Genomic DNA, 12,941 nt, shown 5'->3' on the forward strand with positions numbered 1-12,941 from the left:
CACGCTACAGCCACCCTGAAGGCCCAAACTTTAGCAGCCAATGAGAGAGGAGAAAAGACAACGGCATCCTCACAGGCCAGCTGCGAGCCAGGCCTGAACCATTGTCCACAGCGGGGGGAAAACACATGCGGACTAGGGTAATGAATAAACATGTCTCCTTACCATCTATTGGCAGGCTCATTGGTTTTTGCAGTAGCCCCTGCATATGGCTGTGCCAGCTCTAGCGTTGAGAAATAGCACCCAAAACAAAAATATACCACTTTACCATTTATTGCTCCCCATATACACATGAACGCCCGACCCCTCCCCCTATACAGTGTACAGCACCCGGCCACCCCTGTATACACTGTACATAGATGGGGATGTACTAGACCCAATAGGAATATACAGGTCATGAGTCCCACTAGTATAAGCCCCTGTGAGGCAGTGACATGCCTCATGGTTGTTAGGGGAGATACATGGCAGGATTTGCTGTGTCTTCCCCAGAATCACCAGGTCTGAAGAAAGACCAGGTGCAGTAATCACCTGGGGATAAAGGAATCCTCAGAGTGAGAGGGGGGGGGGACTTGCACACAGAAGGCTGCAGTGGCTCTGTGCGGTCTGAGCCGGGAGGGCTGTGAGACCACTATTCCCCAAGAGACCCTGGTGTGGGAGCAGCTTGGAGGCTGCTGGAGAAAGGTGCTGGGAAAGCCGCATCTCATCACGGGTGTGAATTGTGTTACGCTTTAGGTGAGTCAGGGAAACCTAGGTGTTTAGATAGGGCCCTGACGGGCAAGGTATTTTATTTTGGCTTTGTGTGTTTTTTCTTCATGCCGTGTGCCACAATAAAGCACAGTTTGGCCCCTAAATCCTGGTGTCTGTGAAGAAGTGTGTGTTTGCAACCACCGGAAAAGAGCTAATCCCCCACACCCCATACAGTAGAATATCTCCTTGTGGCTGCCCCCATACAGTATAACATCTCCTTGTGGCTGCCCCCATACAGTGCAACATCTCCTTGTGGCTGCCCCCATACAGTGCAACATCTCCTTGTGGCTGCCCCCATACAGTGCAACATCTCCTTGTGGCTGCCCCCATACAGTGCAACATCTCCTTGTGGCTGCCCCCATACAGTGCAACATCTCCTTGTGGCTGCCCCCATACAGTGCAACATCTCCTTGTGGCTGCCCCCATACAGTGTAACATCTCCTTGTGGCTGCCCCCATACAGTATAACATCTCTTTGTGTCTGCCCCCATACAGTGCAACATCTCATTGTGGCTGCCCCCATACAGTGTAACATCTCCTTGTGGCTGCCCCCATACAGTATAACGTCTCCTTGTGGCTGTTCCCATACAGTGTAACGTCTCCTTGTGGCTTCCCCCATACAGTGTAACGTCTCCTTGTGGCTGCCCCACACAGTATAACGTCTTCTTGTGGCCCCCATACAGTGTAACGTCTCCTTGTGGCTGCCCCCATACAGTGTAACATCTCCTTGTGGCTGCCCCATACAGTATAACGTCTTCTTGTGGCTGCCCCATACAGTATAACGTCTTCTTGTGGCTGCCCCATACAGTATAACGTCTTCTTGTGGCTGCCCCCATACAGTGTAACGTCTCCTTGTGGCTGCCCCCATACAGTGTAACATCTCCTTGTGGCTGCCCCCATACAGTGTAACGTCTCCTTGTGGCTGTTCCCATACAGTGTAACGTCTCCTTGTGGCTGCCCCCATACAGTGTAACGTCTCCTTGTGGCTGCCCCCATACAGTGTAACGTCTCCTTGTGGCTGCCCCCATACAGTATAACGTCTCCTTGTGGCTGCCCCCATACAGTATAACGTCTCCTTGTGGCTGCCCCCATACAGTGTAACGTCTCCTTGTGGCTGCCCCCATACAGTGTAACGTCTCCTTGTGGCTGCCCCCATACAGTGTAACGTCTCCTTGTGGCTGCCCCCATACAGTGTAACGTCTCCTTGTGGCTGCCCCCATACAGTGTAACGTCTCCTTGTGGCTGCCCCCATACAGTGTAACGTCTCCTTGTGGCTGGCCCCATACAGTGTAACGTCTCCTTGTGGCTGGCCCCATACAGTGTAACGTCTCCTTGTGGCTGGCCCCATACAGTGTAACGTCTCCTTGTGGCTGGCCCCATACAGTGTAACGTCTCCTTGTGGCTGCACCAATAACGTCTCCTTGTGTTTTTTCTTTTAAACTGGTATTTATCGCGATAACTATAGTTATCACGATAAATTTCTTAATATCGTTATCGTCTAATTATTTTTTATATCGCCCGACCCTACTCTAAGCTTGTTTTTTTAAAGAGGTTGTTCATCCTTTAGTAAGTGATGGCCTATCCTCCTCAGCATAGGCCATCACTAACTGATGGGCAGCAGTCTAACACCGTGCGCCCCCGCCAATCAACTGTTCAGTGCAGCTGTGTCGCCGATGCTAAACATCCATGTCAACATCGTAGTGACTGGACCGCTCTACTACAGCACTGCTCCCATTGAAGGCAATGGCAGCAATACCGGAATAGCGATCTTCCTCCACATTCTAGCTCCGGCACACTGAACGGCTGTTGATCAGTTAGTAATGGCGAAGGATAGGACATCACTAAAGGCAGGACAACCCCTTTAATTCTATGCAATGTTATACTGCAGAACTCTTAAAAGGAAGTAAGCCACAGCTATGCCAATGTCTGCTTGGACTAAAAGAGTCCCTTCATCTTTTTAGGTTACTGTGGCTATCCTGGCTTTGCATATATGTTTGGTGCAGCGAGTGGGATCTTCCAGTAGAACGGCTTTGCATCCCTGGTCCCGTCTCTGCAATGTGAGAAGCACTGTATTTCTGTGTAGTCTTTACTCATGTGCATGTGCACACACTGAAGCAAAACAAGGATTATACAAGATTTGCATTTTACAACCATTTAAAGAAATACAGAGATGATCAGCAGATACCTGGATCCAGGGGTGCTTGTCATAGCTACTTGCAGTCCATGCATTAACTAGTCCTTTATTGTTCAACCGGGCAAGGTTAGGGCCCCAGCGCTGTAGGCCAAGAAAACCGTGGTATAGGGAGGAAGAGGTAATCTGGGCATCGGATATGGCGCCACCTTCCATTCCTAGAGGGTTTGCACAACCTAGACGTATAGGATTAGAGCAAAATGACAGACCGTATTATATAACACACGACACAAGCACTCATTAAATAGATTTCCAGTGTATTTTTTAAAAGACTTTATGAAGGGGTTGTCTAGGATCCAGAGGATAGAACATCAACATCCGCTCGTATGAACGCTCGTTAGCCATCATCTTGCAGTATAAAACTGCCGACGAGTGCCCTATGAACGAGCCGGTTTGTCAGGCAATCCAGATCTTTCAGCAATGTGAAAGATCAGAATTTGAAGATTGCGATTTCTAATAACGATCCGGCAAACCACCGTACAGCATGATGACGAGCGTTGGCATTAGTGATCGCTCCTCCCCATACTGCGGAGGAGATCGCATGTAAGAGCAACGGTCTCCACCGCTAGCGAGCAGGCGATTGCCGGGTGTCTAATACAGCCTTTACAGACCTAACACTCATTCCAGGTGACAATCTGTTACGGTATCCAGTCTACACAACCTTCTGAACAGCTTGAACTCCATGACACTTTTGCTACAATGAAGGAGATTTACTTTGCTGATGCACGGAGCGCAGTATTGTCTAGACTGGATGTAACAGTCTCTTAGCTGTGCAAAGTATTATTCTTCAGCCCCTACAGAAACAAAGTATATCACAAAGCTGCATGACACGGAGTAAAACTGCAAACCCCTGTCATATCATGCATATAAATCAGCAATGTATAAAATTGTTCAGCAATTTTCCCAGCAAGTAAAGTATTTTTGTACATTTTATTTCTCTCTGTAGTCTGAAACCTGCGGATCTCCACCTGCTGTATACTGCAGGGATGCTGGAAGTTGTAGTTTCACGTCTTTCAAGACAAAGTTGAACTTTATTGCATTTTATACCAAGGTGACCCTGAGGCTTCCAATTCTTCTCTGCTACGTTCCCAGCACTACCATTATAAAGTGTCTAATGGCACCCCATATGACAGACTCGTGTGTCAAGTAACACTGATCCCACTGACTTAATGGCGTTATCCGATGAATAAGGTAAAAAATGAAAATCATACATAATATAGGACATGACAACCTCTTTCTAAACAAAGAACCAGCCCTGTACCTCAAATGGATCCAGAGATATCCAATCCATTGCTCTAATAATTGTGTTGTCAGCTTAGGGGACAAGTCCTTTCTCAGGGTTGTGCCCTTTCTGCTGCAGCTGGTGGCAGTTGAAGGATGGAAGCGAGCATGTGGTTCCACCTCAGTGAGCAGGACGGAGAAATTAGAAAAAAGGGGGCGAACAGCAGGTGGCGCTATACAGATTGACTTCATTGAATAACTCAGTAGCTATAATATATTTTTAATTACAAGTAATTACAGAAGTATTCACATCCAGGTGGTGGTTTGAAAAATGTAGAATATTTGGCTTTGACCCTGAACTAATGAGGCAGGGGCTGACAGCGACGTTACAGATTAGAGAACGCTCGTATAACAACATTTCCACCATGAGGTTGAGTTGGTGGATAAGAAATAAAAGAATTAAAATAATAAAAATTTAATAAAATCACTTACGAATTTGGCAGCCTTTTCCAATAAATGGCGATACGCATTTACAGCTGTAATCATTGACAAGATTTTGGCAGACGCCTCCATTTTTACAAGGATATGAAGAACAATGATTCTCACCTAGGACAGAGAATTAAAATATAAAAAAAAAAATATAAAAATTATCTTTTCCAACAGGACATAACATATGCATCAGACCTAGGCTGACGATACATAGGCCAAAACTGCTGATTAACAGGACATTGGGGCAGATTTACCGTCCACAGATCGGACAGTGTAAACAGGGTGGTTGTAGGGCAGTGTGAGTGCCGATTGATGATAATCATCCATCGGCGCTCATTTGCACTGGCCTGATTACACAGGCTGAAGCAAACTTAGAATGACAGGGGAACAATTGCTACAGTTTTTAAGTGCAAATTATGCAAATCTTACTCACTGTCCCTAGAAAAGAAAGTAAAAGACATAACCACTAGTTAATCCGCAAGACACTCTGTGATCTACTGACACAATTAGGACCCTTTAACCTGCACCATCGACCATACATCCTGCAAGGGAACAATCATTGTGAATGTGAAAAGAATGATCCCAAAAAACATTCACCATTCAATCTGCATTTGTTGGCAGCGCACCAGTTGTTTAAAGAGCATTTTATGTTCGTATAGAAGATGTGAGCAGCCGACAAACAAGCACAGGCTCATCCGTCAGCTGACCGGCGGGACGTAAAGAAGGGCAAGAGTCACAAACAACCGGTCAGTGAAACATCCATTCACTTGATCATTCAATAATTAGCCCACATAAATGTTCCTTTAGTCTTGGAGAAATATTTCAGACAAAATAGGCATGTATTGCATCTTAAACCCCTTCAATTTCGTTGCAGATTTAGGAGATGAGGCTCAAAGGGGTTCTCCAGGCCCATGTTGCAAATTCTACCTTTATGTGAACACATGGAAGATGCATTATACAATACGTACCCTTCCACTACACCGCTAACGTCTCCTTTTGTTCTGTGGTCACGTGACTGCCTCAGCCAGGATTTGGCATCTTCAGGTGATGAACCGTTCTGGATTCTCTCCTCTGTCTTCCAATCCACTGCCATGCCCAGAGGACAGAAGAGGATCCAGAACAGCCCTTGCTTTTCCCTGATGCCGGTGTAGCTTTGTTTAACTATAGTGACCCCCAGAGAACCTCTTTAATAATAGGGTTGAGTTTGGCCTATTTGGTCTGCAATTGCTCACAGAGCAGTGGAAAAAGGACCCTGCTACAGCATAGTTGCAGAAAATGACTTGGGGGCACAGAGGCAGGTCCATCAACATCTCTAAAATTCCTGGAAGTTCAGGGGTGGATCCATAACTACCAATGACTTATGGATTTTTAAAATAACTAGAGTCCAAGGTCATAGTTAATTACATCTGATTATATTCAAGTAGCACTGCACCTCTTTTAGACTGAGCAACGCCCATCAGCCTGGGGCTTCTGAGCAGAGTGCAAATGTAGCTGGTTCCTACACTGCCCTGAAAATGTAGGCTTAGGCGAGTCCAAGAGAGGCGGTATACTAGTGTTAGGTACCCGTCTGCCGAAGCCACCTTGACGCCTGGTAGATGGGCCCGACACACGTTTGATCAGAACTTCCATTTTTCCCCATTTATAGTAGGTATAATACCACTTTAATTTAAAATGATCCCCATTTCTCAGCTCTATTGTTTGTATGTGTAAAGTTGTGCAGCCATTTTATTATCAACCATGTTTGCTTTATGGATATGCACCTGTGGCTATGTATATGAATGTGCTGGTCTAGATTTTCTTGTAGTAGATTTTAAGTTATACATGCAAAGCCTATTCAGTTATAATATCAATACATTATATTGGAAATATTCCAATGGACATGTCCAGACCTGTTCGGATGCACTCAGGCTGATGTCAGCAGTAAGTATATAAGGCAAGCTGGACAGATTTTGATGCTGCAGCAGCATTATGCAAAAAGCAATCTTTAGTTCCTTCACATACTACTGTTTCCCTTGAGTTATCCCCTTAGTTACGGCTGTCTTGAATCCTACAAAATGAGGATCTTCTCAAGATGGCTCCTCTGCCAGGTCTGAGGCCAAAACTGCCTTCCCTTACACACTTGCTGTAGCCAGCAGCTTCCTGCCAACCAATCAGATCAGATTACTGACAGACACGCCTCCTCACTATGAAGCCTAATGCAGGCAAGCAGCGTGAAGGACCGCCCCTCTGTCTTCTGTTTACATTAAGTTGGGAGAGAGATGAGCCATAGCAACGATCTTTTAAGGGAGCAGTGGAAAGGGACAGGAGATATTAATGAAAGCTGTTATTATAAGGTAATTACAGATCTTTTGACAATCATTGACAGACTAACTCAGGTATACATGCCTAGCTCTAATAAACTAGCAAATATATATATTTTTTTTAAATATGACAGTTATGTCAAGATGGATAAATGCAAATGTGTTAACGATCCAGACAATTTCTGTACATGTGTGGCAAATACACTAATGATCAGCACAAGAATCTGACAAAGCGAGTGCATCTTGCTTACAGGTATTACTTTGACTGTAAAATTGGAGATCAAGATAAAAGCTGGGCACCTCATGTTTGTTTGACTGTGTGTTACTCTGGGCTAACGCAGTGGTTAAACGGTAAAAGGAAAGGAATGGCTTTTGCCGTGCCTATGGTTTGGCGTGAGCAGAAAAATCACCATTCAGACTGTTACTTTTGCACGACTAAAATCGCCGGATATTCAAAGAGAAACAAGTCACAAATTGTGTATCCTGACCGAGTCTGCTCTTAAACCAGTGCCACGTGATGTAGAGAATCCAGTGCCTGCCCCTCCCACAGCAGGAACGGCAATTGAAACAGACGGTTCTGATCCTTAAGATGTTGATTGTCACAATGCATTTCCTGATTCAGAACAACTGGAGGGTCATCCGCACTTGCTGAGCCAATCAGATTTAGATGATCTGGTAAGAGATCTGTCATTATCTAAAGAAAAGGCAGAACTGCTAGCTTCTAGACTTCAGGAATGGAATTTGCTACGAGGCACCACAACTTCACACTTTTATCATTGACACTAGGGATCGACCGATATAGATTTTTTGAGGGCCTATACTGATAATCTGAACTTTCAGGCCGATAATTTATACCGACTATCTGTGAATTTTCGATTTTGAAATTTTTTTTTATCCTACACAAATCCGCTGAAAATTAATATGTTTATTGTTAACGTGTATTTTTTATTTATTTTTTAAAATCTTTCTTTTTCATTTATACTTAATATTTTGGTGTAATTATTTTATTTTTAGCCCCCTTAGGGACTAGAAACCTTGTCCTATTCACCCAGATAGAGCTCTATCAGGGTGAATAGGACCTCACACTGTCCCTGCTGCTCTGTGCACACAGCAGCAAGGGAGCTGACTATGGCAGCCAGGGCTTCAATAGCATCCTGGCTGTCATGGTAACCGATCGGAGCCCCAGGCTCACACTGCTGGGGCTCCAATGGGAACTGCCACTGAGGAGGAGGGGACCCTGTGGCCACTGCCACCAATGATTAATACTGGGGGGCTTGGGTGGACTGCGCCACCAATGTTTTCTAATATTGGGGGGGGGGGGAAGGCGCACTGCGCCACCAATGAAGATAACTCTCTTATTAATTCATATACAGGAGGTGTGAGCTGGCTGCAGAATCACATAGCTGGCTCCCGACCTCTATGAGCGTTAGCTGCGATCCGCGGCAGTTAACCCCTCAGGTGCCGCACGAGGGGTTAACTACCGCAGATTGCAGCTACTAGGTCGGGAGCCGGCTATGTGATTCTGCAGCCAGCTCCCGCCTCCTGTATATGAATTAATGAGAGAGTTATCTTCATTGGTGGCGCAATGGCCACAGCCCCTTCCCCTCCTCTTGTCCTCTCTCCTCTCATTGGTGGCAGCAGCGGCACAAGAGGGAGGGAGACACTGCTTCCTTCTCCCCTGTGCTGCTGAGGGAACGAAGAGAGCGCTGACAGCAGCGCAATCCGTGTTCCTGATTCGTTATCAGAATATCGGCAAAATAGATGCAGATAACTTTCAAAATCCTGAATATCGGCCGATAATATCGGTAAAACCCATAATCGGTCGATCCCTAATCGACACACCAAGTTAGTTGCATACTATTCAATGGCAAGTGATGTCCGTTTCTGTACTGATGCAAATGGTCTTATGATGGAGTTAGATGGTACACACGCTGGAGGCTATTCATAGACTGTAGCAAAACAAGTTTGAAAGCTGCCTTGTTGCACAATGGTAACGAAAATCTGTTCCATTGGCTCATGCGGTTGGCATGAAAGAGACCCATGCTTCTATGGAGTTAATTTTGAAAATGATCACATATTTAGAACAAAACTCAGCCCTCTGGAACTTGCAGCTTGGGATGCATTTGTGCTAGTAGTGCAGAACTTCCTTGGGAACAGACGAGCGGCAAACTATGCTGAATTAGTAGACAACATGCTTACAGCATATGAACAACTTGGCTGCCAAAGGTCATTGAAAATGCATTTCTTATATTCCCATCCTGACTTTTTCCCACCCAATTTGGGACACGTAAGTGACGAACATGGAGAGCGGTTCCATAAAGATATTTCTACAATGGAGAACAGGTATCATGCCCGCTGGAATCCCAACATGATGGGGGACTACTGCTGGTTGTTGCAACGGGAAAATATGACCGTTCACAAACGCAAAAGCAGATGCCTGAAGCACTTGTAACAGTCCTGGGACTTGCTCAAGTAAGACTTCTAAACTGAAAAACGAGACTTTTTGAAATTGCTATTCCATTACATTGTCATACACTGTTTACTACGCATACTTTGATGTAGATCAGGTAATTGTTGCGTTCTGTTCAAAGTTATTTAAATGCTTTCCAAGGGCTAAATTCATTTAGGCATACTTATGTATAGAAAAATTTAGTGACGTGTTACAATTTGGACTTCGGATTTGTAAACCGCACACTCGATTAAGTATAGGACAAATGGTTTTTGCCCAGTAGCAGACGAAATTATTTTTTTTTTGTTGCGTGGTGTTAGGGTACTTTCACACTTGCAGCAGAGGATTCCGGCAGGCAGCACCGTCGCCGGAACTGCCTGCCGGAACCGTCAAAACGTATGTAAACTGATGGTATTTGTCATACGGAAAAACGGATCCGGCATTTATTTATTTTTTCACATTTTTTGCAGTCTGAGCATGCGCAGACTGCAATGCCGGATCTGGCATTCTGGCAAGTGTTCTGGAATTTGGGACGGAAATAAAACCCTAGCATGCTGCGGTATTATCTCAATCCTGAAAAGGCAAAAATACTGAAATGAAGACATCCTGATGCATCTTGAACGAATTGCTCTCCATTCAGAATGCATTAGGATAAAACTGATCAGTTCTTTTCCGGTATTGAGCCCCTAGAACGGAACTCAGTGCCGGAAAAGAATAACGCTAGTGCAAGTACCTGCAAAGCCAACATGAGACTATCTTTATAGCATGTCGAAATTAGCAGAGTTTCTGTACCAGCGTGCGATTCGGAATCTTACCAAATATCCAGTTAATGAATTATACACGTGTAAACTAGGAAATGCTTTAAAATGCTCAAAGTGAAGTTTTCCTTTAAGCAAAGCCAACTGGGAATGCTTCAGGAGAAAACTCAGAATCCCTCAGCTTTACACTTTGCCTCAGGTAAAACAATCAAGGACCGGGAAATGCTAAATAAAAGGTTTGAAGGTCTTTAGAAAAAGAAAAAGGTTTATTTTTCAGGACTCTAATCTCCAGCGGAGTCCTAGGTTTAGCTCAATCAGATTGTCCTCTCGTGGCCCTCGGCACATACTGTAATCATTTCACATCATTACCGGCCCCAGGAAGAGCTTCAGAAAGTTTACGTTAGGAGGGATTTTTCTCCGCACATTCCTTCGCTAAAGCCCTCTAGAGGGAAGAAACTTAAACTAAGAAAACACGGTGTGCTCAGCTGTGCTACTTTTCAAGCGTAATTTTGCCAATTACCACTGATTTTCAGATTCATTTTGAAATGATAGAGAGAGAGGGACCTGTCGACACGCCCTCAGAACAGTTACCCACCTCTTATACTGCACGAAGATCATTCATTTGACAAGTAGATCTGCAAGTGTAAAGCGCTTTAACACCATTCAATAATACTGTTGAGGAAACGGTCATTGCATCTCATGGACTTCCCATTTGCTCTACAGTATATGATGCAATGTCATTTCATTAAATGAACCAGTAATTATTCTCTAATTATTGCGGTGGATTAATTTTTTACATTTTTCTAAACTATTTCAAATTGTTCTAGGTGTATAAGTGTATAGAAAAGAAGAAGTAGCACAATATTTCTAAGAAAGGTACATGTAACAGCACGGCGGTCAGCATTACAGTGAGTGTTCATTAGAAAGTTGCTCCCCATCCTGACTGTAGCCTATGAGGCATTATTTTTTTAAAGGGAATGTGTCATTACTAAGTTACCTACTAACCTACATAAGTTTTTATGATAAAAAAAATTTGGTGATTATTTTTAAAGGGTTTCTACCACCCGATTTTGACCTAATTAGCTCCCAGACACTAGCTTTTGTGTGGATCCGTTTCACTAAAAAAACGAACTTTTATTGATATGTTTACAAGCCTCTAGGTGCTATGGGGGCGGCTTTTCAGCACCTAGAGGCTCGGTCTACTCACACTGTATGCTACCCCGCTCGTCCGTCAAGCCCGCCCATCTCCTCTAGAATGCCATCCTCCATCTCAGCCAGCGGACGAATTCTCGCGCCTGAGCCATGCGCGTCTGTATTCGGCACAGGCACAGTGAATGTCTGACTGCTCCCTGCACAGACATCTCCACTGCGCCTACGCCGATTACATCAGAGTGCTCCGAGGAACAGATGGCGCAGTGGAGATGTCTGTGCAGGGAGCGTTCAGACATTTACTGCGCCTGTGCCGAATATAGACGCGCACGGTGCAGGCGCGAGAATTCGTCCGCTAGCTGAGATGGAGGATGGCATTCTAGAGGAGATGGGCGGGCTTGACGGATGAGCGGTGTGAGTAGACCGAGCCTCTAGGTGCTGAAAAGACGCCCCCATAGCACCTAGAGGTTCATTAGCATATCAATAAAAGTTTGTTTTTTAGTGAAATGGATCCACACAAAGCTCTGAAAATAGCATTGTTAGGTAGATCAGACACTAGCAGATCGCTAGTGTCTGAGAGCTAATTAGGTCAAAATCAGGTGGTAGAAACCCTTTAATTTTACATTTCACCATTAAGATTAAAAAATAATAATAATAAATGCAGTTTTTTCACTGGCCACTAAGCCCCTATGTACAGATCACTTTTCAGCAGTCATCTCATTATCATCTCTGGCAGGATTACTATGAAAGATATCAACTGTATACAGATAACACATGGTAACCATTCACAATAGGCGATGGCCACAGCTTATCTACTACCTCCTTGTATAATGACCTCTGCATAGATCATGCCCTGAAAACTCTAAAGGGGGGGGGGGCGCCTTATGGGGCGAATGCTGCCATTTTTACATCGCAGGCTGCGATGTATCAGTGGGGAGGGAGGAGGAGCTGGAGGCAACTTGTGGCGGGGCCCGATGCAGTCCCTGTACTCTTACACCGGGCCCAGATGTAAACTGTAGGCAATCCATATTTAAACTACAAGGTAGCGCAATCCGCGTACCTTAGTACTCACTATTGAACGCCTGTACTTGCAGGCAGGCTGGCCGGTCACTCACTTCCTCACGGCGAATGCTCCGCCCACTTTATTAATGAAGCAGGCGGAGCATGAGCCGTAAGGAAGTGTGTGAACGGCCAGCCTGCCTGCAAGTACGGGCGCTCAATAGTGAGTACTAAGGTACGTGGATTGCGCTACCTTGTAGTTTAAATATGGATTGACTACAATTAACATATCAATTGCCTACAGTTTACATCTAAATACCGGTGTGTGTGCGAGGCCCGGTGTATTAGACTGCACCAGGCCTCGCAGCGATTTTAACACCAGTTGCCGGTCCCCTGTACACAGGTACACGGTTATGAAGGATATCTGTGGATGACACATATAAAGCATAAGATGCTATATATGTGTCATCCACAGATGCCCCCATAACAGTGCCATCCACAGATGCCCCCCATAACAGTGCGTCATCCACAGATCCCCCATGATAGTGTCATCACAGACCACCATTAGTTCAAAACCCACTAAAAGCACACCTTTTGGTTCAAAATATATCTTTTTTCTTATTTTCCTCCTAAAAAATCTAG

At 44.9% G+C, this 12,941-nt stretch overlaps 1 protein-coding gene across 2 annotated transcripts in view; it reads right to left on the minus strand.

Annotated features, from left to right (window-relative positions):
* The window catches only part of MFGE8 (milk fat globule EGF and factor V/VIII domain containing), a 56,964-nt gene that overhangs the window by 14,711 nt on the left and 29,312 nt on the right, over positions 1 to 12,941 (minus strand). For both annotated transcript variants that reach the window (XM_044279472.1, XM_044279471.1), the window contains exons 4-5: positions 4,648 to 4,761; positions 2,929 to 3,110 (exon numbers count right to left, since the gene is read on the minus strand). In XM_044279472.1, coding sequence (XP_044135407.1) covers positions 2,929 to 3,110; positions 4,648 to 4,761 — 296 coding nt within the window. The remainder of the gene's footprint in view (positions 1 to 2,928; positions 3,111 to 4,647; positions 4,762 to 12,941) is intronic.

This window comes from Bufo gargarizans, chromosome 2 (assembly GCF_014858855.1).
Source record: "Bufo gargarizans isolate SCDJY-AF-19 chromosome 2, ASM1485885v1, whole genome shotgun sequence".
NCBI lineage: Eukaryota > Metazoa > Chordata > Amphibia > Anura > Bufonidae > Bufo > Bufo gargarizans.